A 24,720-nucleotide genomic window follows, 5' to 3' on the forward strand; every position below is an offset into this window, starting at 1 on the left:
GCTGGAATTGGTCCTAATAAGATCCACGTGCTTATCATGATTGAGGGATTAATCGCTGCTTTGAAAATGTGAGCCTTCAAAGTCTCATCTCTTATTCTGATAACAGCAGCTATAGCAGGAAGGAAGGCAGTCCGCATTTTAGACAGCGGCACACAAGGATGTGAACGCTTCCAGACATATGAGAATTTCAAAACTAGCCTCCTTGCATTTCAGACTTCCTAGTCACATAATAGGGGTGGGGTGGGGAGTGTTTGGTTCTTACCCAATAATGAGGAAGCCCTGGTAGAGGGGGACGGATGCAAAGTAGAATACCGAAGAAAAAACAGCCTACAGAAAAAACGAAAAAACAGGAAAGACTAATAATAATAATAATAATAATAATAATAATATATTATTTATACCCCGCTCATCTGGCTGAGTTCCCCCAGCCACTCTGGGCGGCTTCCAACAAAATATTAAAATACAGAAATCCATCAAACATTAAAAGCTTCCCTAAACAGGGCTGCCTTGAGATGCCTTCTAAAGGTCTGGAAAAAAGCTATTGTTTCCACACGAGGAAGACTCAATGTGAGCTGAGCTAGAGAGGTAGGAGGCTGTGCTTTAACCACAGAAGATACAGACTTGTGTTCTGCGTTCCATCCTACCTATTCTCTCTGTCCTCAAAAGCAATTACTCCCATTGCCCATCATCTGACACATGCTTAAGTATCCTGATGAACAACAGGCCTGAAGTTTCTTTGGGATGCAAAATAGGTCACTGATGTTTTCACAGAACTATTTGGACACAGAATTCAAACTCTGCCTCACTGTTGGCGCATCGCTCAAGATATACAGAGAATTGGCCTCCACAGTCACTTACAGACCCTTTGTTAAAATCGTGTTTATGGAAGACAATCTTACTCGGATATACGAGTGATCGCCAAAGAAGAAGAAGAAGACTATGGGGGGAGGGGAATGTCTCTTTTCAAGTTTTTGGTAAGTTAAAAAGCAGAACTCCACCAATGAGTTCACTGGAGCTTGCTCCTAGGTGAGCAGGTATAGGAATACAGTCAGCCTTTATGCTATTGGTTCTTGGCTTTTACTGTTCTAGATGATAGGCTACCTTGTTGGACTTATTTTTTAGGTGGGAAACAAAATTAAATATCCATTTACAGTGGATAGTTGTCAGAGGATATGGCTATCAATGGCTACTAGCCATGATGGTTATGTTTTGTCTCTGGTGTTGCAGGCAGCAGGCCTTTGCAAATACCACTTGCTGAGAAGAGTAAGTGGGAACAGCGCTGTTTCACCCAGGTCCCACATGTGGGCTGGACCATGGACATGAGAAAAAGATGCTGGACTCGGTAAGCCTTTGGTCTGGTCCAGGCATCTTGACATTGGGCAGGTGGATCCATGACTCTGCTCCACCACTACAGGAACAGATAGGGCCAGCCCCAAGCCTTTGCCAACCGCAACCCATTATTTATTAACTAATGTAGATTTTAATCGGGTCACCGACTGAAAAGCTTAAACTTTGCAGATCCGATAAAAATAAGACACATTTTCAGTTTTAACAGAAGCAAGACGCTGCACTGAATCAACTTTGTGACGTATCAGAGCAATGTAAAAATACTATTTTTAACTTTTGGACATCAGCCGTCCTCTCGTAAACAGGCAGAAGAAAAGTGAAGATGCTGTGGCGTTACTTGCCTGCATTGTACTGATACACAAGCTTCTGTGGATCACAAATTGGCTGAGGGCTGCAGATCTTTTGTAGCTGTTCCGTCCATGCACCATCAGTAGCCGGCCCAGATGCTTAAACTGAGTGATGGAGAAGTCTGCTGCAAGGGAAGCTTGCTTTCCTTCCTAGGTACACCAAGAAACAATTAAGAAACAACCTATCAGACCACGAGATAGTAAGAAAACATACCCTGCCATAGGGAAACAGATACAATCCTAATTCTGTGGCACCTACCTCTCCCTTACTCAGCTGGAATGCAAGCTGCGGTCAGGTGGTTAAGCCCTGCTTCATATGCCCTCATTATGAGAGGTTAGAGCTATAAAAGCAAGATTCAGAACCTTTATCACAATGGCCCCAAGACTCTGCTACAGCATCCTTTGTGAAAGTGGCCATCTCTGGCTCTTTTACAAAAGGGCAATAAGACTTTAAAAAACAATAAATTGCAGATATATGTCTAATGTGCTGTGCAAGCCTATGTCTGTTTATTCAGAAGTAAGTCAAAATGTGTTCAGTGGGGCTTACTCCCAGGTAAGCATGCACATAATTACTGCCTTAGTAGTGTTTGGTCCATTTTTCAGAGTTATTATTTACTGCTTTGTTTTATGATTAGATTTTTTAGTCCACCCTGCTTCCAAAGAGATTAGGTTGGAACACATCATTTTACCCTTTCATCCTCACAACCACACAGAGAAGTAGGTTAGGCCTGCACAGCTTGTGATCTACCAAGCTGAACTCTACCGAAATTGCTACTGAGCCAGCAACCAAGCACAGCAGCTCGCCAGAGCAGAACAGACCTCTTGCTTTTGCTCTTTGTTTGCATTCACAAACTCTTGGCAGGTCATAAAATGTTCTAGGGTTGCACATCTACCAAGTGGTATCTTAATGTGGGAAACATGCATCACCATGGGCAGAATTGACTTTGTCAGGAGGAGAATTTTACCGTTCCAAAGCATGGCTTGTTTTGAAGCCATTATCCACCGTTTCCTGGTTTGCACATAACAAGAAACTATGGTTAACTGTGGCTTCCTGGCCTGTTTCTCCACATGTACACAAGCAGGGAGTGAAGGAACTGTGGTGGGTGCATGGAGCTTGTGCATATCCCAACTTATTCAGTAAGGATTTCATCACGTAAACTAGGTCAGACACTCATTTCATCCCTTTTAGCAAAACAGGTTCCTTGTGTGTGCATTAAGATAAAGGGTAAAGGGACCCCTGACCATTAGGTCCAGTCGTGGACGACTCTGGGGTTGCAGTGCTCATCTCACTTTATTGGCTGAGGGAGCCGGCGTACAGCTTCCGGGTCATGTGGCCAGCATGACAAAGCCACTTCTGGCGAACCAGAGCAGTGCACAGAAATGTGGTACCTATTTATCTACTTGCACTTAGACGTGCTTTCGAACTGCTAGGTTGGCAGAAGCAGGGACTGAGCAACGGGAGCTCACCCCGTCGTGGGGATTTGAACCGCCGACCTTCTGATTGGCAAGCCCTAGGTGGTTTAACCCACAGCGCCACCCACGTGCATTAGCTATCAATATAAATGTTGGCTTTAATTAAAATGGAGAGAGAGAGAGAGAGAGAGAGAGGGAGACTCACCTTTCCTTCAACCCCAACACCACAATCCGCCTCTTGAATCATACTGACATCATTCCCACCATCACCTGAAAGAGGCAACAGAGAAAAAGACCATAGAGAATCTTGATGGAACACCAATCTTTACTTGCAGCTTAGCCTATATTAGACTGCAGGGCTGCTCAGCTTGATCACAAAAGAGCCTCCACTCTGGCATTAATGTGCTAAAGGTGCCTTGCAGCATTTTTGTAGAGCAGGAGAGTGCAATCCCTGGTGCTAGAGATGGATTCCTTACTTTGGTGCATGATCAATGAGTTCATCTCATATTGTCTGGCTAATAAAGCAAAGGTAAGTTACCCAAGGTAATGATTTCTGTGCTTCTAGTTAGCAAGGGATAGGGAAACTTGCATATATCGCTTTGCATGATACGCAAATTTGAAATGCCCATGGCAGCGGGGGACGGGGGACGGGACAGATGCACAAATTTGTATATTATCAGGGACCTAGGCGTGATGCCTGTGGTAAACCTCCTTGCCCTTATAAACCCAGTCATTGAGAATCAAGCCCGCTCTTGCCAAACCTTCTTGATCATGCTAGAATATGGTGAAATATTGGGGGGACGGGGGACAACAAAACTGAAGCCTCAAAGGGAGGCAGAGACAACGACTTCCTTTGAAGTTACAGCATCTTCTGCTTTCAAGTGGTAGAGGGAGCCATTCAGCACCCAAGGGAGAATGGCTTTTTTTATGGAGTCTATGCTGGGAGGTGCCTGTTTGTGTGTGCAGAGAGCTAGGTAGGCCTGAGTGGATGTGCATGGTTGATGGGGACCTCTGGCAGTATCTCTCGCACCTCATGGGGTGCTGTTCCAGAAGGTATCTGACCATTGTAGGGGATTTCCTGGGGAGCCAGGTGGGTGCAACCAGAAGCTGTACACTGAGAGCCCCTGGAAACATGACATTTAGATCACAGCAGCTCTGTCTCTCAATCTCCAATGAAGATGGGTAAAATAAAACCGCCCAAAGGTGCCGAGCTGGAAAATGAAGCTGGAAGTGACCTACCCACAGCACAGGTCAGCTTCCCAGTTCTCTCCTGGAGCAAGCGTACAATCTGAGCCTTCTGCGTTGGGGCGCATCTGCAGCAGACTACAGCTGGGCACTGGCAAGCCAATTCCATAAACTCATACTCGTAGTATTTCAAGCACACCTGTTCCACAAAACAGATAAAATAATTACGTGGATATAAACATTTCCCCACCACCAGCTCACCTGCTTGCTGCAATGGCTACCACCACAACCACATTCTCACCTCCAATGAATCGCCAGAAATCACTAGGGCACAGTCGTGCTTGCGGCGGAAGGCATTGAGTTCCAAGTGAGCTTCCCCACGGTTGGTGACCTAGGAAAGAGCAAACAGATAACCACAGGCATTCAAAATCATTCCAAGCAGGTTTCTAAAATTAACTTGGAAATCAGAGAGAGAGAGAGAGAGAGAGAGAGAGAGAGAGAGAGAGAGAGAGAGAGGAGAGAGATGCTATGCAAAATTGCATGGCCAGGAAGTCACCCCCCCAAAAGAAAGAAATTCACACAACAACAACAACAACAACAACAACATGCACAGGATCAAGCCATTGAAATGGATTAGTCAGACTATTCCATATTACATTGAACAACTTGAGGACTTGAGCTACTGAGGAGAAATTATTCTAAGGCAGGCATCCCCAAACTTCGGCCCTCCAGATGTTTTGGACTACAATTCCCATCTTCCCCAACCACTGGTCCTGTTAGCTAGGGATCATGGGAGTTGTAGGCCAAAACATCTGGAGGGCCGAAGTTTGGGGGTGCCTGTTCTAACGTAATAGCCACACTACAAACCAGTAACACTTTCAACAGACATTGATTTCCTCCAAAGAACCCTGAGAATTGTAGCATGCTGAGCTGAGAATTCTCTTGGGAGCTTCTCAACTTTCCCCTCGCAGAATTACAATCCCCAGCGCTCTGTGGAAAGTGAGAGTGCCTATTAAACCAGTTAAAGATGGCAGGGTAGAAATGCCATGAGATGGCTTTTCATGCAGAAGGTCCCATTCCACGTCTCATGTCTAAAAGGAACAAGTAGCAAGTGATGTGAAAGCCCTCTGCCTGAGGCAATATTGGGGGAAATAGGGGGGCTTGCTGTGGTCCTTTTTTTACTGCACAACTCTAGGAATTCACAGTAAAATGCTGATGGATTTTCCTGAGGAATAACATTTCAAGCTGCTGGGGAAATGTTGAGAACTGAATTCAATGTGAGTGAGAGAGAGATGAAATTGACAAATGCATCTATCTTGAGACCCTCTGGAAAAGAGATATGAAATTTACGTCTTGTTATGCGTTAAAAGAAAACATGTTGAAAATGCAGTATCGCTGGTACCTCACGCCATCTAGACTCTCCAGAATGGACAAAAGTATATCAGATTTATGTTGGAGATGCGGTGAAAGGAGAGGTGACATGTATCATATGTGGCGGGGGGGGGTGCCGAAAAATTAAAGAATTCTGGAACTCTATATAGGAGGAGATGAAAAAGATCTTTAGAATAACTTTCATTAAAAAAAAACAACCCAGAGGCCTTTCTTCTTGGAATTCTGAGCAATGATATTCCTGTAAACAAAAGAGAAATATTTTTGTACGCCTCAGCAGCCAGCCGTCTACTAATAGCAGCAAACTGGAAAGGGGGACAAGATCCCAACAGTAAAGGAATGGCAGAATAAACTTCTGGGCTTTGGGGAAATGGCTCAATTAACGTACAATCTGAGGGGGAAATCAAAACAAACATTTGTGAAAAATTGGGATATGGTTAAGAGGTATTTACAAGAAAATAATAATAATGATGCGATCTCCATGGCAGCACTAGAGTGACTCATGTATAATGTAATATAAAATGCGTAGGAAACTGAAAGTATGAACTGATATGGATGTACAAAAAATGAAAGAAAGAATACGATGAGAAAAGCAGGTACATCGATAATACTAATGTGATGTACTTCAAGACGGGACGGGAAGTCCAATTTTTATTTTTATTTTTTCTTTATATTTCTTTTTCTTTCTTCTTTTTTGTATCTTAATGTAGTATTTAGATTCGAAACACAGCAAACAACTTGGAAGGGAAAAAAAAGAAAAACAACAAGAAGAAGACTTTTCTGAGTTTGTAATAATCTTTATTTCTTAACATTTGAAATGGAATATTGTATATGTATATACTGTATATAAGAATGTACTATGATTAATACAAAAAAATGCATCTATCTTAGGCATGTCCAAAGTCCCTTTCGGGGGCCTAATCCGGCCCGCCGTTCAGTTGTCGCTTTAATCCGGCCCCTCAACAACTTTGGGGTAAAATTGTAAAAAAAGCACAACAACTCTGGGGTAAAATCATTAAAAAAAGGTCACCAACTTCAATCCTTAAAAAAGGTCACCAACTTCTGAGGTAAAATCCTTAGAAAAGGTCAACAACTTTGGTCGGCCCTCAAGCATGTTTACTTCATCAAATCTGGCACCCCTGGTCTATCTCTACTAGTCAGGTCTCCTCCAGACTGTCAGTATTTTGTAGGGGGGATTCCAAGCTTGGTACGGGGAACTTTTGGCCCTCCAGATGTTGCTGAATGACAACTCTCGTTGGCCAGGCTTGCTGGGACTGATGGGAGTTGTGGTTTAGAAACATCTGGAGGGTCAGAGGTTCCCCACACCTGCCCTAGTGCAGCAAATCTACATCAGAAAAAGGAAATGGACTTTGTGTCACTAGGAAAGTAATGGGGAAATGCATTGGAATGAATTGTTGAATTAATTAACAAGAATGAATGAATGATTAACAGGAAGATGTCTAAGCACCTCATAAGCATGTCAGGATGAACGTTCATTGTTGTGTAACGCTCCCAACCCCAAAGCAAATCAGAACAAATGCTCAATAATGACCAGATATAATCTAAGCTCCATGTACACTTTGTACAAGCAAATCAAATAAATTGGAGGAGCCCTAAATTATCTGAACACAGGGCCAGTATTGGCTTCTCCTTTTGAATCTCAGAACCTGTCATTTTTCTGAGCGTCCTCAGAAAAAGCATTTTCACAGAGATTCCCCAAAGAGCTGGAGCTGAGCAAAATTAATGAAGACAGGAATTCTCCACCATATTTACATTGGCCACTAGTTAGCAAACCTATTGCTCTGTGTTTTGCCTCTTAAGTTGTTACAGAAGGGATCCAAATTCACTATGTCAACCGTGCCTGCAGGAAAGAAATCATTTTATCCCAAGAGGGATAAACAAAGGAGGAGGGGAGGGAGACTTTTTTTTCGGAACGCTCTTTTTCCACTATTAATGTCCAACTTCAATGTACTCATCAGATGGGTCTAGGTGTTGTGTAAATGCAACGATGGTCAGAGGAAGATTAGATCTGCATAATATACTCATATTTTATTCTAACTGCACATTGGGACTGGTGTAAATTATTCCCCTTGATTCATAATGTAGCTCCGTGGACAAGTGCTAAGTAAGCTAGTTTCATTCATATTACTCACCATTCTAAATATATGAATGTCCTGGGTCCTGGTTACCAGATGTGCATTCTTAGCTGTACACGTGGCTGTTTCTAGTTTGTCCCCTGTGAGCATCCATACCTACAATAAAAAAAGCACCATTTAATATCCTGGAATCAGCGATACAAAAACGCATTCGACAAAATGCTTAGTTTGTAGGAGGTTTATCAGATACTCTTTATTTATATTTGTACTGGAATCCAGGAAAATTGGTGTGTGTGTGTGTGTGTGTTTGAGCCACATTGTTTTCACATTAAATGAATCAGTTTGAGCAACAAGCTCATTTAAAAATGGAATTTTATTCTAATTGGATCCAATAACTGAGCTACACATTAGAAATAGAAATACTTTATTGTCACTGTACCACTTGTTTACAGTAAGATTAAACGAGCCCCCCCCCCAATCTCTCAGTCCTTGTTACACTCTATGTGCTGTCGTACGACCACCAACCTGTCTTCCATTCAGGAGCTTCACAGCCCATGGGTGGAAACTGTTCTTTAACCTGTTGATGTGGCTCTCCCAGGGCAAGAGATTAAAAAGGTGCTGGCCAGGGCGTGAGTCATCCCTGAGAATGTTCCTCCCTCTTCTGAGGCAACGGTCTCCCGCAATAACATCTAGCGGACTCAGGGGACAGCCCATGATATCGTGAGCTGTCTTCACCACTCTCTGTAGGTACTCTCTGTCCACGGCAGTCAAACCAGCATACCACACCGTAATGCAGTATGAGAGAACACTTTCTATCGTAGACCGATAGAAGGAAGTCATTAGTTGCTGTCCAATCTTGTTCTTTCGCAAGACCCTAAGGAAATGAAGTCTCTGTTGGGCCTTCCTAACCACCTGGGCTGTGTTGACCTTCCATGTTAGGTCTTCACTAAGATGGACTCCCAGGTATATAAAGGAAGAGAGTCTCTCCGCACAGCCCCCCCCCCAATATACAACAGGGCTAGTTCCCCTCTCTTCCTCCAAAAGTCCAACACCATCTTCTTTGTCTTGCCAATGTTTAGGTGCAGATTGTTCTCTGAGCAACATGTTCTCTGAGCACCTTTTGAACCCCCCCCCCCCCCGGTACGCAGATTCGTCTCTGCCTGTAATTAAACCCATTATGGTGGTGTCATCAGCAAACTTAATAATTGCAGTAGATGGGTCAGATGAAATGCAATCATATGTATACAATGAATACAGGTATGGACTTAGCATGCATCCCTGTGGAGTGCCAGTGCTGAGCTTCAGGGAGGTAGATGTAACAGGTCCAATCCTCACTGTTTGTGTCCGACCTCTCAGAAAGTCTTTAATCCAATCACAAATGTTAGAAGAAAGGTACAGGTCCCTTAACTTTCCGATGAGAATGTCTGGAAGGATGGTATTGAAAGCCGAGCTATAATCAATAAACAGCATTCTGACATAATTCCCTGATCTCTCCAGATGACTTGTTGCAAGGTGAAAAGCTGTAGCAATGGCATCTTCTGTTGACCTATTTCTCCTATAGGCGAACTGGTGTTTATCAAAGTCCGGTGGAAAACATGTTTGAAGATGTTGAAGGACCAATCTCTCGAAGCATTTCATCACTACAGATGTTAATGCAATGGGTCTCTAGTCATTTAGGCAGTTAATTGCTGTTTTCTTTGGGACTGGGATAATGGTGGCCACTTTCAAACATGATGGAACACAAGAAGTTTGCAGAGAGATGTTAAAAATCCTCGTCAAGATCCCTAATTGATTGGCACAATTTTTTACCACCATTCCCAGCACCCCATCTGGGCCAGCAGCTTTGCTGGGATTGACCGCCCACAATGCAGCTTTCACTTGATGGTCATATAAAACAAGTGGCTGCGAGTTTGTAGGCTGGCAGACAGGAGCCGAGATATCTGCTCTGTTTGCCTCATAGCGGACAAAGTAGATGTTCAGCTCCTCTGCCAACATATCATTGGCCATAACCATGTTCGTCATATTGTCTTTATAGTTGGTTAGGTGCTGCAATCCTTGCCACACTTGTTTCAAGCAGTTCCCAACCTTGAGCTTATATTGCTGCTTTGCCGCCTTGATGCCTTTCCTAAGCTTGACACAGTGTGAGGCTGTAGAACAGGCATAGGCAACCTCGGCCCTCCAGATGTTTGGGGACTACAACTCCCATGATCCCTAGCTAACAGGACTAGTGGTCAGGGATGATGGGAATTGTAGTCCCAAAACATCTGGAGGGCCAAGGTTGCCTATGCCTGCTGTAGAACTTGGGAGCTGTACCACTTTGCAATGTGGAGCTGAGTATGTGTACACATTTTTGAATGCATTTGCATGCATTTGAAAATGGTCAAAGGCCTGGAAACGATGCCTTATGAGGAACGGCTTAGGGAGCTGGGTATGTTTAGCCTGGAGAAGAGAAGGTTAAGGGGTGATATGATAGCCATGTTCAAATATATAAAAGGATGCCATATAGAGGAGGGAGAAAGGTTGTTTTCTGCTGCTCCAGAGAAGCGGACACGGAGCAATGGATTCAAACTACAAGAAAGAAGATTCCACCTAAACATTAGAAAGAACTTCCTGACAGTAAGAGCTGTTCGGCAGTGGAATTTGCTCCCAAGGAGTGTGGTGGAGTCTCCTTCTTTGGAGGTCTTTAAGCAGAGGCTTGACAGGCATATGTCAAGAATGCTTTGATGGTGTTTCCTGCTTGGCAGGGGGTTGGACTGGATGGCCCTTGTGGTCTCTTCCAACTCTATGATTCTATGTGAAAAAGCTCCATCAATGTAGTTAGCAAGCATCTTTAAGGGGGAGGGATTTCTACATCATACTGGGATCTGTGCAATTTTAAAAATAAATAAATCAGGAGTCAACCCAATGACGTTTTTAGAAATGTAAAAGGTGTTGGCACCTGTGATCCAGGCATTCTACAAAGCCACTTTAAATTGTTCCCTGTGGCTACTGACTTCACACAGCAAGGAAAGTTTGTGGTGTCAGAGTGAAAAACGCCCCCATCTGCACAGCGAGTCGCTTGTGCTCCTTGAGGAGACAGCCATCATGTGGAGAAGTTTAAAGTAACTTAATGGAGCTAAAATACATGCTTTAGTTAAAATACGTGTAATTCCTACTAAAATCAAAGAGACTGTGTTCATCACCCAAACCATACATCGAAAACACGTGGCTCCCTCCTCCAAAGAATCCCGGGAACTTTAGTTTGTTGAGGGTACTGAGAATTGTAGCTCTGTGAGGGGTAAACAACAGATGGGGGGGGGTTCCATTTGATAACAGATGTCTAGCCTACATTGGGCAGACAGAGATGGCAGCTTAGTCAGTGTTACAGTCTCTGTGTGGGCAGGAACTACTGGCCTTCCAGATACAGATTTGGTAAGATGGCAGCCCTGCCTTTTCAGGTTAGGACAAACAGGTCCTTGGGCCTAGCTCAGAACTGAGACTGAACATTTTTAGCCTACCCTTTTCTCCCAAAATCTCAAAGGCAACTATCATACAGTATATGTAGGCACAGGGTACACAATCCATCTCCAGTTAAAAACAGGCTAAAAACTATGACAGATAATGCTTTCTTAACCCCCTCACTTCTCATCCAGTCATGCTCATCAAAACCCAGTGGTAAATAGTAAAGTAAGTACAGTATAACTTATCAGCGCATGATTCCCCCCCCCCCAATTCTGCTCCCTCTGGTGGCCATTTCAATGCAATTCACTGTTTCAGAGTTTGTTTGTTTTTTCAAAATATTTCATACACCACCCCAGGAGCCTCAAGAGAAGAATTGTGCTAGGTAAGGATTCAGCGCTGCCCAGATTTCATAAGTGCACCGAAGGAAGGGCAAAGTGGTCGAGTTTGCTTGGCAACACTTTAAAGCAAACTTGATCACACAATCTTTGCCGTGCTTTCCTGTGTGCAACAAAACAGCCCCCAAACCACATGGGTCTCCAAGATCATAGGTTGTGGCCCTTCTCTGGGTTCTCCACCACTGACAGATGGGTTCTATGAAAGAGCCTTTTCATTGGTGGCACCCCAGCTTTGGATCACTCTCTCTAGGGAGATTTACCTATTACCTACTTTGAAGTCCTTCTGGCGCCAGACCTTCATCATTTCTTCTGCTTTATCCAACCTAGTAACTTTTAATTCCGCTTTTACAGACGTGCTGCTGCAGCTACTTTTTATGCTCAGGCACCTCCCGTTTTGTGCAAATTTTAAAAAATGCACTACTGTGCATGTGCAGGCTGTTTTTGGACCCAGAAGAGGGCATGACAGGCTCAGGACAAGGGCATAACAGCGTGTAACACACTTATGTGCATTCTGCCAACATGCGCGACGACCAGAATGCAATCCCTGCATAAATAGGGGGTTGCCTGTACTTCAATTTTGTTGTAAGCCACTCAGATAATTTAACTGAACACAGCAGGCAATGCATCTTAAACCCAACCAACCAACGAATACTCTTCCTACTTTTTCTTCTTCTGAACTCACATACTTGGAAAATTTCCAAACTTAAGAACCAAGCACTCTCCTGAGTATCAAAGTGAGAGAGTAAGAGTGACAACTCTTCAAGCATTTACAGGAAACTATTTTTGTATGTGTCTGATAAAAACAGTTGTTATTTGATCCAAACATTTGGTTGTCAGGATGCCTCATTTTTCACAGCTCCCAAAGTTCAGTGTTGTTTGTTTTGTGTGTGTGTGTGTGTGTGTGTGTTAAATTTTCTGCTTTACAATTTACAATACTCATTTTTACATCCTTAAGACATCAAGGACTTCCCATGGTTCATTTTACATATCGTAAATCCCTGCATATTTTACAAAAAAACTTTACCATTCAGTCTTCCATTATTGCATCCATCAAAACTTATTTACAATCTTGCATTTATCTTAATGCTGCCAGCGTTTTCAGCTGCCAAGTTCACTGTTCTGATTGCTGGGGAAATGCCCCCCCTTCCCCCACGAAATGATGCTACAGTATCTCTCACTTTCTCTTGCCGCTGCACTGTCAGATGGGGGGGGGGAGGGAGAGGCAAGAGAGAAACAATCAATGCTACGCTTTCCATTTGCAGTTTAGCCATACCTTCATGCCGGCATTTCTCAGTGTTTCCAGAGTAGGCCTGACATCTGCCTGCAGCTGGTCCTCCACTCCAGTCAGACAGAGCAGCTCCATCTCCATCTCCAGGCTCTCGATCACGGTTGCTACCTTCAGGGAACGGTCGTGGACGCTGAGCTTCGCTTGGACATAGCGTGCCTGTCAAAGACCCGAGAGAGACATAGCCAGTCAGTACGAAATCAATCACTTTGCACTTACATTTATTTATTTTTAATGTATTTTGCCTTGTTGTAACTAGGCCTGGGTCATAAACTGATCTACGTTTAGATGGAGATATATCACGAGGTTCATTGACTATGCAAAAGCCTTTGACTGTGTCGACCACAGCAAACTATGGCAAGTGCTTAAAGAAATGGGAGTGCCTGATCACCTCATCTGTCTCCTGAGAAATCTCTATGTGGGACAAGAAGCTGCAGTTAGAACTGGATATGGAACAACTGATTGGTTCAAAATTGGGAAAGGAGTACGACAAGGTTGTATATTGTCTCCCTGCTTATTTAACTTGTATGCAGAATTCATCATGCGAAAGGCTGGACTAGATGAATCCCAAGCCGGAATTAAGATTGCTGGAAGAAATATCAACAACCTCAGATATGCAGATGACACAACCTTGATGGCAGAAAGCGAGGAGGAATTAAAGAACCTTTTAATGAGGGTGAAAGAGGAGAGCGCAAATTATGGTCTGAAGCTCAACATCAAAAAAACCAAGATCATGGCCACTGGTCCCATCACCTCCTGGCAAATAGAAGGGGAAGAAATGGAGGCAGTGAGAGATTTTACTTTCTTGGGCTCCTTGATCACTGCAGATGGTGACAGAAGTCACAAAATTAAAAGACGCCTGCTTCTTGGGAGAAAAGCAATGACAAACCTAGACAGCATCTTAAAAAGCAGAGACATCACCTTGCCTACAAAGGTCTGTATAGTTAAAGCTATGGTTTTCCCAGTAGTGATGTATGGAAGTGAGAGCTGGACCACAAAGAAGGCTGATCGCCAAAGAATTGATACTTTTGAATTATGGTGCTGGAGGAGACTCTTGAGAGTCCCATGGACTGCAAGAAGATCAAACCTATCGATTCTTAAGGAAATCAGCCCTGAGTGCTCACTGGAAGGACAGATCGTGAAGCTGAGGCTCCAATACTTTGGCCACCTCATGAGAAGAGAAGAATCCTTTGAAAAAACCCTGATGTTGGGAAAGATTGAGGGCACAAGGAGAAGGGGACGACAGAGGACGAGATGGTTGGACAGTGTTCTCGAAGCTACGAACATGAGTTTGACCAAACTGCGGGAGGCAGTGGAAGACAGGAGTGCCTGGCGTGCTCTGGTCCATGGGGTCAGGAAGAGTCGGACACGACTAAACGACTAAACAACAACAACCACAACAACATATCACGAGATGGAAAATCAGATAGCTCAAAACTTCCCAGAAGACCCATGGCCGTTCATTCGATTCAGGCGGGGAACTTTTTTCAGTCCAAGGCAGGACTGGCCCACTCATGAGCCTAGTTGAGGCAACTGCGTCAGGCAGCAGGATCCTCAGGGGCAGCAGATCCTGAGGTAGATCTTTATTGCCTCCTTGTTCCTGATGGAGATCTTCACTCACCCCTCATTCCCTGGCAGGGAGGGAGGGGTGCCATTTTGCAGTTCTCAGGTGCCAACATGTCTTAGGCTGGGCCCTGGTCCAAGGGCCACATTCCATTCTGGGGAACCTTTCAGGGGCCACATGGGGGGGAGGCAGAGGCAAAAGTGGGCGGAGTGACAAAGGCAAATGATACTTTTGTACAGTAAGCTCGTTTCTATATACAGTATACTCATATGCCCCTCACGTACCTTCCATTAAGACGAAGAGCTATTATCAGAGTTCAAGGACACATTCCAGCCAGGCAAAAAGCACTCAGATAGTGCAAGATAGGGCCACTGAGGGGTGTGGCCTGGGAAGAGTCTCAAGAGCCAGACAGAGAGGCCCTGAGGGCCACTTTCAGCTCCCAGGCCTGAGGTTCCCAACCCCTGTATTGGATGGACTGGACAACCCCTGACAGAACAGGGTGGGAAATTGTTTCCCTCTACCCCGTTACTCACTTGGCCTATGTCAACATGCAGGAGGAACACTGCAGGAAATACATTGGGTGGGGTAGCCGATGTGCTTTTAGCAATTTCCCCTCTCTCCCAAAGCCAGATGCGTAGAGACTGGCTAGGCCTGTGCTGTGAGATTCTTTATCTACTCAAAGAAGATGGGTGGGTGGTGAGCCAACTGGCTGCCATCCACGAGTTGATGTGGCCCCCAGGCTGCCAGATGGCTCCTTTTTGCTACAGACTAAGAGCACCTCTTGGTCATATTTCATTTTTATTTCATCTTTGTCCTCCAGTGCCCTGGAATAAATTGCATAATGCCATCAGCAATGGGAGCAAGGAAGGCAATGCAGGAAGACAGAGACATCAAGGGGATGGGAAAAAGGGAGAGCCAAGAGAAAGAAGAGAGGGCACCTTCTATGCCAACTTCTAAATGCCAGATGAAAACTCTTCTTTTCTGCCAGGCTGATGCAGGCAATTAAGGGCACATCCTTGCACAACAGTTAATTGATGCCTGCTTCTAACTCTTTTAGGGTTTTTAATTGCGTGGTTTTAGGATTTTATTGCTGTAAACTGTGTTGATACATTTCTTATGACATAGCAGTATACCAGTCGCCACTCTCAGCCTCCCTGGGGTGGTCCTAAGGAAAGCAGAGCAATATGTTTGGCTGCAGGAGTTGCCGGAAGGAGGCGTACAAGATGCCATCCACCCGCCTTAGGGGCTCCACTCCAGATTTGTGTAAGGCTTACTCCTTGACCTTTTCTTCTCCCGAAGATATCCAGTAAAGCAGCAGAGGTTTAGGATCAGAGGTTTCCTTCTCTTAGGTGGGCTACCTTCCCATGTTGATGGGTCTCATCTGCCTCTCACTTCCTGCCACAGCACGTGATGAAACTGCTTTCTTGACCATTGCACCCACTATCGGTCTCGTCCGCTCAATCCACCAGAGCCTGCCTTCGCATGCAGGGTAAGTCTCTAACTCACCAAGGGTTAAGACCCATCGGCAACCCTCAACTGGTTTAGTCAAAGATGTTCCCAGGGTGCTGCCGCTACTATTGCATGCTGACAGCTTCCAGGAGCCACAGGTGAGAGCTAAGTGCAATTTGGGGCCCAAGGGTGGGCAAACTATGCCAGAAGGAGCAAGACATGGCCCCCACCAGAGGGTCTACCCCTTCCCTAACACCCCATACACCCCTGGACCACCCTGGTAATAAAGGAACAGGGGCAGCTGAAAACTTCTCTGCAGGCAAGAACTTGCACCTCTTTCACCAAGTACTAAAATTGTAGCCGAGAAAAATAATAATGATGATGATGAGAAAGTGGGATGAAAAAAGTGAAAGATCACAGGATGTGGTGTGGGTTGCTGCATCCCTTTCTCGTGTGAACATCGGCAGCCGAATCTGCAAAACGCTGCTGGCCTTGTACACACCCTTTTTGTCGGAGGAGTGCCTTCAAGGATATTTATAGCTAAATAAGCCATTGTTTGGAGCGGCTAGAAATTTGCCTCTCCAAGTTAGGCTCGATGCTGGCCTGAAACCCTGCATTCTCAATCACATGCCTATTGTCAAAACTAGAGTTCAATGCTGAGCTCGATGTATCAATAGTCTGACTCGGTATAAGGCAGCTTTGTATGTCTGTATGTTGAAGGTGGATCTCTCTCTCTCTCTCTCTCTCTCTCTCTCTCTCTCTCTCTCTCTCTCTCTCTCTCTCTCTCTCACACACACACACACACACACACACACCCTTTTCTCATCCTTCCTTCCAGCTTCTGCCTCAGGGATGAGGAACCCGTGGGCCTCCAGTTGCTGTTGCAACTTCTTGTGTCTGAATCAAGGATCTCTGGCTTAAATGCCCATGAACAAAACAAGCTAATAAGTCGGGATAGTAAGGAGAGGAAGAACGCCCAGCCGCATCCACAACTTCACACATCACATTTGACAAAGCTGCAGCTCAGTCATTCCCAAAGTGGATGGTACCATCCCCTGGAGGGTGGTGGGATTACCTAGGGGGCAGCAGGAGAGGGTGCTGGAGGTATAAATGACTATCAGGCATTAAAAAGCTGGCATGGTTGGGTAAATTTCGTCAGTTTTGTTGCATTAAACTAGACAGTTTTCACTGGATTTTGAATGAATGTGCAATTGATTGCTCCTGTTTTGGATTCTCCTGTATTATCTTCCTGAGTGGAGCATGCAAACTGTTATTTTATAAGAACAATTTTTTTTTTTTGGTAAGGTAGGGGGCTCTGGAGTTGAGTTTATGGTACCAAGGGGGAAGCAGGCCAAAAAGGTTTGAGAACAACCACTGCTGTAGATGAACATCCAAACACTGCCACAGACCAGCTTCATTGGGACGCATCAAGCATGAAAAAAACCGGGGTGGGGGGAGGCTTTTGAAAACTGCTGTGCTAGTGACAATGTTCCTCTCTTAAAGGGCCAATGACATAATGTAAAAACAGCTCACAGCAAATTATCAAGTTGCGGGTGTGAAACTAGCATCCTTCCAGTTTCACAACTGATAAGGAAGGAAGACACAGCAGCAGACCAAGCTTGAAGTAGGCAGCCTGCATCTGAATTTTTTAATGTGCCATGTGGATGAAATGTTCATGTGGTCACCAGCTCATTCACTGTGGAAGTAAGTGAGGATACTTCTGGGGCAGTTCTTAAAACGTAGTGTGTGTATTTGCCCCTATGCTACGTTGTCATTTTTTCCTGTAGGTTATTATTTATTCATTGAATTGTTGCTGTAAAAATTTTGAGCCCCCCTTTCATTTCCCATAAAACGCAAGATGGAAAACAGTACGGACATAACAACCCTGGAATCCCAAATAAAGGATTTAAAATACTATTAAACAGAAATGGCAAATAATCAAAACGTAATCATCAGATACCCACAACCAAAAGCTTACTGGAACGGCTTCATTTCTGAACAGCAAAATCCTAACAGCAATGGTTTTGCCAGCAGGGCCTGCCTGAGCTTTTCCACAACAATGGTGCCACAACCAGGAAGGTCTTGTCTCTCATGGCCATCCAACAAGTTTCACCATGGAGCAGGACTCCTGGTATTGTTTGGGAGTAAACGGGGGAATATGCAGGATAAGATGGTCCTTAAGTCAACAGGGTCCCAGAACATCCATAATTTTAAAATTAAGAACAGGCACCTTGAATTGGGACCTAAAAAGAATAGGCAAGCAAGTAAGATGACACGATACCAGAGGTAAACAAAACTGGCTTACCTCAAAGTCTTGATATTGTTCCTCAGTCAGGGATTTCTTTGCTACCACAAGGACCCTCAGGCCTTCCCTTGCCATATTGCCACACTGCGAAGGAGAAATTGCAAATTTGGTCAGGTCACATCTGAAGCTAGGGATCGCAAATCAGAGATCCTTATTTTGTTAAAATGTTTATGGGACAGATCCAGCCTCTGTGGGCCACTTCCACCTGTCCGTTACATTGACACCAGGTCATTCATCTTCCAAGGAAGAATCTTGAAAGACCTACATTGGCTCCCAGTACGTTTCCGAGCACAATTCAAAGTGTTGGTGCTGACCTTAAAAGCCCTAAATCGCCTCGGCCCAGTATACCTGAAGGAGCGTCTCCACCCCCATCTTTCTGCCCGGACACTGAGGTCCAGTGTCAAGGGCCTTCTGGCGGTTCCCTCACTGCGAGAAGTGAAGCTACAGGGAACCAGGCAGAGGGCCTTCTCGGTAGTGGCACCTGCCTTGTGGAATGCCCTCCCACCGGATGTCAAAGAGAACAACAACTACCAGACTTTCAGAAGACACCTGAAGGCAGCTTTTAATGTTTGATGGACTACTGTATTTTAATATTTTGTTGGAAGCTGCCCAGAGTGGCTGGGGAAACCCAGCCAGATGGGCGGAGTATAAATAATAAATTATAATTATTATTAGGAATGTCCTCTAAGGTTCTTGGTTGCTCCTTCGCAGGCACAGTTGGGGCAGGTGGGCATGGCGGGGGGGGGAAGTAAAATTAGGGCCCATAGTGAGAGTTCCCCATGCCCAACATAGGAGGAGATGGCAGTTTAGATTTCATAATTCTGTTATTTCACTGAACTGTTTCATAACGTTTTGCAGCCTTGGGTAGTGTGGTCCAAAATGTCTGGAGGGCATCAAGTTCCAGAAGGCTGCGCTATTGCTACTACAGCTTCTGCAAACACAACTCATTGTTTTGAGAAGCAGCTATAAAAGCGAAGTCACGGCCTCAGTTATTACCTCCCAAGGCAATAGTGTACCCCATGTTCCCTGTACCACTTGACAGTCATTGCACCAAGTGCAACTTCCCACTGGTGTGCTTCCATACCTCTTCCTCTAGCCAGTCATTGTATTGAACAATTCCTGCCATCACCACATCAGCCCCTTTCATGTAGAAGGTTATTTCCCCTGTAGATTCATCCTGGAAGAGAGAGAGAGAAAAGGTTCATAGACTATCTGTTCCAGCGCTACTGCTAATCCATGGTTGCCTGAACCTGGGATCGAGGTGGTTTAGCTCTCTCCACACCTACCACAAGCTATAACCAAGGTTTGTCCTATGATTTGCAGGTCATGGGGTTTTGGGGGGAGAGGTAAACCATGGACCTAAGTTCAGATGACATGCTAAGTCAAACCATGGCTTGCAACAGCACAGCATCAGAACAACTGAAGAGGAGCAAAGCAAACACAATCTCTTCTCCCAGAGCCCATACATTTGCGCTAAGGCATGGTTTGGCTTAGGATGGCATGCAACCCAGTCCACCCACAGTTTCTAGGGGTTCGTACTAACAAGCATCATTAAATGGTATAGTTTTTTTCTGCTGTACCAACTGAGATTGCAGGAGGGTTCTCAGATAAGTCAGTGCTCCTCCATACAATGCAATTAATCCCCTACCTATGCAAAACTAGCACATCAAGGCGAAGGCCTAGACTTCTCCCTGACATGCTATCTTTTGTTTCGAATGAAATAGCACTCAGTGACGTGAGCCCTCATCTCCCAGAAGTCCCAAGCAGTGCAATGAAGAAACAGGTTTAGCGACTCTCATCTTCTGTTTGTGAGAACCAGGCCTTTGTTAACAACAGGTGATATTGGCGTAGGTCCCAGGTTCATGTCAGATTCCCACCATCCTTCATGGAAAAGGTCACTCCTTTTTCCTCATTCCAATCATTCTCAGGCTGAGCAGGGAAAAAACATTACGACCAACTCATTTTTAGCTTAAGGCAAATTAACTACAACATTAATTCCCGTTTTACTGTATATGTTCACATTCAAAACTGGCAAATGTTAAATCACCAAAATAAATGAGAAAGATGCACATCTGTTCTGATTAAATCTGAATGGACCCGAATCTTGAGGTGAAATAGTGCAAACTGGCGCCACCTTGTCTCATTCCTGAAAGAGAAACCCCTTCCTCCCCCCACAATTTTTTTTCCAGATGTGTGAAGAATCTTTCCCCATGCCCTTGTACTTTGGGGGTGTAAAAAAAAGTCATAATAATTAATTCTGTTGGTTTGATAAGACTGTCATATGGAATATACCCTCCATCTCCCGGATTGAAAAATCCGGGATCAGCGGCGGTACGGCACCGGAAGTCGCTTCTATGCGGCGGCGCAGCACCGGAGGTCGCTTCTACACATGTCCAGACATGCGTAGAAGCAACTTCTGGTGTCGGTGCCACCCGATTTCCAGTGCCCAGACATGGGCAGAGTGGCGCCGGAAGTCACTTCTACACATGTCCAGACACGCGTAGAAGCGACTTTCGGTGCCAGGCTGCCCGTGTCTGCATGTCTGGGCACCAGAAATCGCTTCTGCGCATGTCCAGACATGCGCAGACAGCCAGGAGCCGGGTCATGACCGCCAGCAGGAGCTTTACGGGATATTTACAGGATATAATCAATTCGGGATAACAGCGGGAAACGGTAACAAAATACGGGGGTTTCCCACGAAAAACTGGAAACTTGGCAGCTATGATGGTATAACACCCCACTCTCTACTTCATGTAAGGTTTTACTCACTTAAAAAACCCCACCTCAACTCCAACAGATTCTGGAAATCCAATCTCACCCCACAAATCTGTATTTGCTGGACGTTAGAACCAAAATATAAGGTTTCGGAACATTTTGAAAACTTCTGAGTTTCAGAGTTTGGACTGGGTTATGTTTTAGTCAAATTTAACTGACTGGTCTGCAGCTGCAGAAAAATGCTCACGAGTAAGCAACCTGTCTGCTTTCTCCTGTGTAGATCTCCTGGCTAAGAGGGAGCCAGTCTGAGTCCAAGGGTTGTAGCCAATGCAAATCCTACTAAGAGGTGACCCATTTAAATTAAGGAACCTTAAGTGAGTCATGCCCGTTAACTTTAGCCGGTCTACTCTTAGTAGGACTAGCACTGGCTACAACCTTAAAGCTTCTGGTTAAAAACAAGTTCTTAGGTAGTATATTCTTGCCAATCTGCTAGATGAGAATGTAGGTACGTATTGCAGTTTACAGCACACCAGCAGCTAGTTCATATCGGAAGCATGCCTGCCCTCTATCCCACTTCGTTCAAAAGGTCTAAGAAAGAGGGCAGCCAAAAGAGTTCAAGAGCCCAAATAAAGCTTGTAGCTCAACATCAGCATCAAGAGAGGAGGCTAAATTTGGAGCAAAGAACCAGATACTGTGAAAGACCCATCGTGCAGTTAAGAACCATGGGCACTTTGGGAAGACTACAAAGTAGGCGAAATTTGTTAGGCCTCCCTTTTCAACAGACACTGATGGGTGGAACTCTCTATGCCCAATCCTTAATCTGAGCTCAGCCTGCAAGCTTCTGCAGGGCCACGATGTGTCCCATGGTCGCAACCCAAAACCCAACATGTTTAAGTTGCCCACTGAAGCCAATGGCCTTGCAGCTGCTCAAAACTGTGTTGGGATCATGGCCCAAAGCTTTTGAAGAACTGCTGGATGCCATATTGTTGTTCAGCTGTGGCTTTCAACCTATTTCTGCAAAAGGGTCAACTGTCAATGTAAACACAGGACAATGTAAACTTCTGAAAGAGGCCAGGGGGAAAAAAAAAACCACTTTAAAATAAAAAGAAGATCCTTGGCATTAGTTAAGATAGATGTTTGCGTATAAAATGATTTAAACTGTTAAGAAGCGTTTTAACAACTTTTTGGTAGGAAACTGAGCAGAGACTCCACTTCCTGTGGTGTAGAACTAGCTTTAAGATAGTTTAGATCTTTTGTCCAATATAAATACTGTATCAACTATCTCCTTGCATTAGTCATTTCCTCTCACCAAGTTCAGTAGGAGGTTAGCACGTTCCCATGTTATGGCACGATTACAACTATAAATCTGCAGAAAGATTTGCCAGTTGTATTGTTTCTCTACCACATCTTTTTCCACCATGGTCTGATTTTGGCTAAGGTTCAAAGGCCTTCTCTCCCCTCACTACCTTCCCCCAAACTCCCATTTGACATACGACAATAGCGCTCTCTGAGCTGCTAAGAAAACATGCTCCATTCCAGTTGCTCAAAGAGAGAGAGAGAGAGAGAAGCAGAAAGAGAGAGGGGGGGAAACTTTTGTGGTCAGATAAACAACTGCTTCTGTCACCAACGAGAGATGGCAGCAACGAGAGATGTCTGAGTGGTTTGCTTTAAGGGGGCCTTTTGGAACAGACATCTTTAGAGCAGCCAACGCTCTTGCCACCATCTTTTAAGCAGCAGACACTAAAACAAAAAACAAAACCAAAGAGAGAGTGAAGAGATCAGACTTGCTCCACAGTGAATGGAGAGGCTCCTTCCATTTATGCACGGAACCTGACTGAAGCCTGTTGCTGAAGGAAGTGATTTGGGGGCCAATTCCTCATCACTTCTACAGCCCCCAACACCACTTTGCAGCCTGTCCTGGAGGCTCTTCTAACCCTGATGGGGCAGTTCAGGGGGGAAATTGTCAGAAGCAACTTCCGGTCCTCTTCCACCAACATGAGCAAAACTCCGCTGAGTGCTAGGGCTGCTCCAGACGTCCTTGCCATTGCGCATTCACAATTATTTATGCTCATGGTGGTGCTATTGGGGTGGTCACAAGCAATTCCAAAACTGTTTGTGTCTGCAAAAGTTCTGGGGTGTTCACTCTTCTTCCTTTTCAATCAGAGCCTATCCCGTAACTTCCTGCTGAGGTCTCTCCACTTTTTGTACCAAAAACATTATTTACTTCATAAAATTTATACAGTAGAAGTATTTTACTGGGTTTTGCTGTGTGCGCATGCACAGAAGCAGTCCTCAGGTTGCAGAAACCTCAGGATCCGACCAGACCTCCGGATCGGATCCCGTCTGCAACCAGAGGTACCACTGTATACTGCTTGATTGTTTAAAAATATATATACAAAAGGAGAAGCAACACCCTCAGAGAAGTTCTGGTTTCATTTCTTCCAATTTCATAGAATCATAGAATTGTAGAGTCGAAAGGGACCCAGGGGTAATCTAGTCCAACCCCTCTGAAATGTAGGAATCTCGGCAAACACATTCATGACATGTGCTATAGCCTTCCAGACAGCAATAATGTGGTAACTTTGGGGGAGCACTGCAGAACAAACGAAAGCAGAATAAATCCACCGCTGACACACTATTATTGAGTCAAGAACTTGCTGCAAAATATGCCCACAATAAAACACCAGTCTGGAGGCGTCTCATCCCACCCGTAAATTGCTAGTCCCTCCTCTGCCAATTATTTGCAAGCAAACCTCCAGAGGCAGCTCGAGAATTCAAAAAGGGTATTTGAATTCTTTAACTCCGCTCCAAAGGCTATGAGTAAACAGCAAGCATGTTTGAACAGCCACTAAAGAATGATTGTGCATATGACTGGAGAAGCATTCCTCGATAAATCTCCAGGTTGTACAAAATAGAATTTCTGTCTTCTTTTCTTCACCCGCAACCACTAAACATGAAGTTTCACAAAACCGTAAGTCTGCATATCTCCTGCCAAAGAGGTGTACCAAAGTTCTACCACACGCATAGCAGTGGTAGACGCAACTGAGAGTTTCCTCTGAGGTAGCGCTACGTCAAAGTCACTGAGCGGTATGCTTGCCCCACTGATGTTTTGTGCAAGGGGAACATTGCCGTGCATGAGAATGCATAAGCAGCCTGCTGGTAACACTGCTGCATGATAGATTATGCAATCTGTTGTGTAAAGGATTTCTGCTAACACACCTGCTGTGTTGGACTCCTCTGTTGCACAACATTTAAATCCATCTGTCTGCTAGTGAAGAGCCCTTGTGCCAGCAGATGGAGAATGCTGGAAGCAGCCCTTATAAGCTCAGGAAACAAGAAGCAAGATGCCTCAGCTTCCCTTGGCAAGACAGCCCCTTGTGGACCTCTCAGTTCTTCTATGTATCCTGTGCCTTCATTAAGCAGGGAATGTTTCAGTGGGTAGATAACTCTCCCCCCCCCCACTGCTATGGAAGAAGCTGAGCTAGCTGAGATTCCGCTAAATGAAAGGCAGAGAATCCCAGGGGAGATAGCAATCCTATCCACACACTCAATGGTCAACAGGTAAATCAAGTCCACTGCTAATAGTACCACGTCTTCTTTGCTGAACTTTCGGTGTACAGACTGATGCACATGCAGTCAAATATTCCAGAAATGTTTCACAAACCTGCTATGCATGGGCTTAGCCAGGATTTTGTTCCGGGGGGGGGGGGGGGCAGGACTTTGTTGAGAAGGCAGGACTTTGTTGGGGGGGGCAGAACCGACATGATTGGTCAGTTAGTTACGGTAAGT

The 24,720-nt window shown here is 44.8% G+C and overlaps 1 protein-coding gene across 3 annotated transcripts in view; it reads right to left on the reverse strand.

Annotated features, from left to right (window-relative positions):
* ATP9A (ATPase phospholipid transporting 9A (putative)) overlaps nucleotides 1-24,720 on the reverse strand; it is a 92,432-nt gene that overhangs the window by 9,888 nt on the left and 57,824 nt on the right. For all 3 annotated transcript variants that reach the window (XM_035121485.2, XM_035121484.2, XM_035121483.2), the window contains exons 16-24: nucleotides 19,301-19,393; nucleotides 18,217-18,300; nucleotides 12,887-13,057; nucleotides 7,835-7,933; nucleotides 4,594-4,683; nucleotides 4,347-4,491; nucleotides 3,313-3,377; nucleotides 1,689-1,844; nucleotides 263-327 (exon numbers count right to left, since the gene is read on the reverse strand). In XM_035121485.2, the coding sequence (XP_034977376.1) occupies nucleotides 263-327; nucleotides 1,689-1,844; nucleotides 3,313-3,377; nucleotides 4,347-4,491; nucleotides 4,594-4,683; nucleotides 7,835-7,933; nucleotides 12,887-13,057; nucleotides 18,217-18,300; nucleotides 19,301-19,393 (968 nt within the window). The remainder of the gene's footprint in view (nucleotides 1-262; nucleotides 328-1,688; nucleotides 1,845-3,312; nucleotides 3,378-4,346; nucleotides 4,492-4,593; nucleotides 4,684-7,834; nucleotides 7,934-12,886; nucleotides 13,058-18,216; nucleotides 18,301-19,300; nucleotides 19,394-24,720) is intronic.

Source organism: Zootoca vivipara, chromosome 7 (genome assembly GCF_963506605.1).
Source record: "Zootoca vivipara chromosome 7, rZooViv1.1, whole genome shotgun sequence".
Classification (NCBI taxonomy): Eukaryota; Metazoa; Chordata; class Lepidosauria; order Squamata; family Lacertidae; genus Zootoca; species Zootoca vivipara.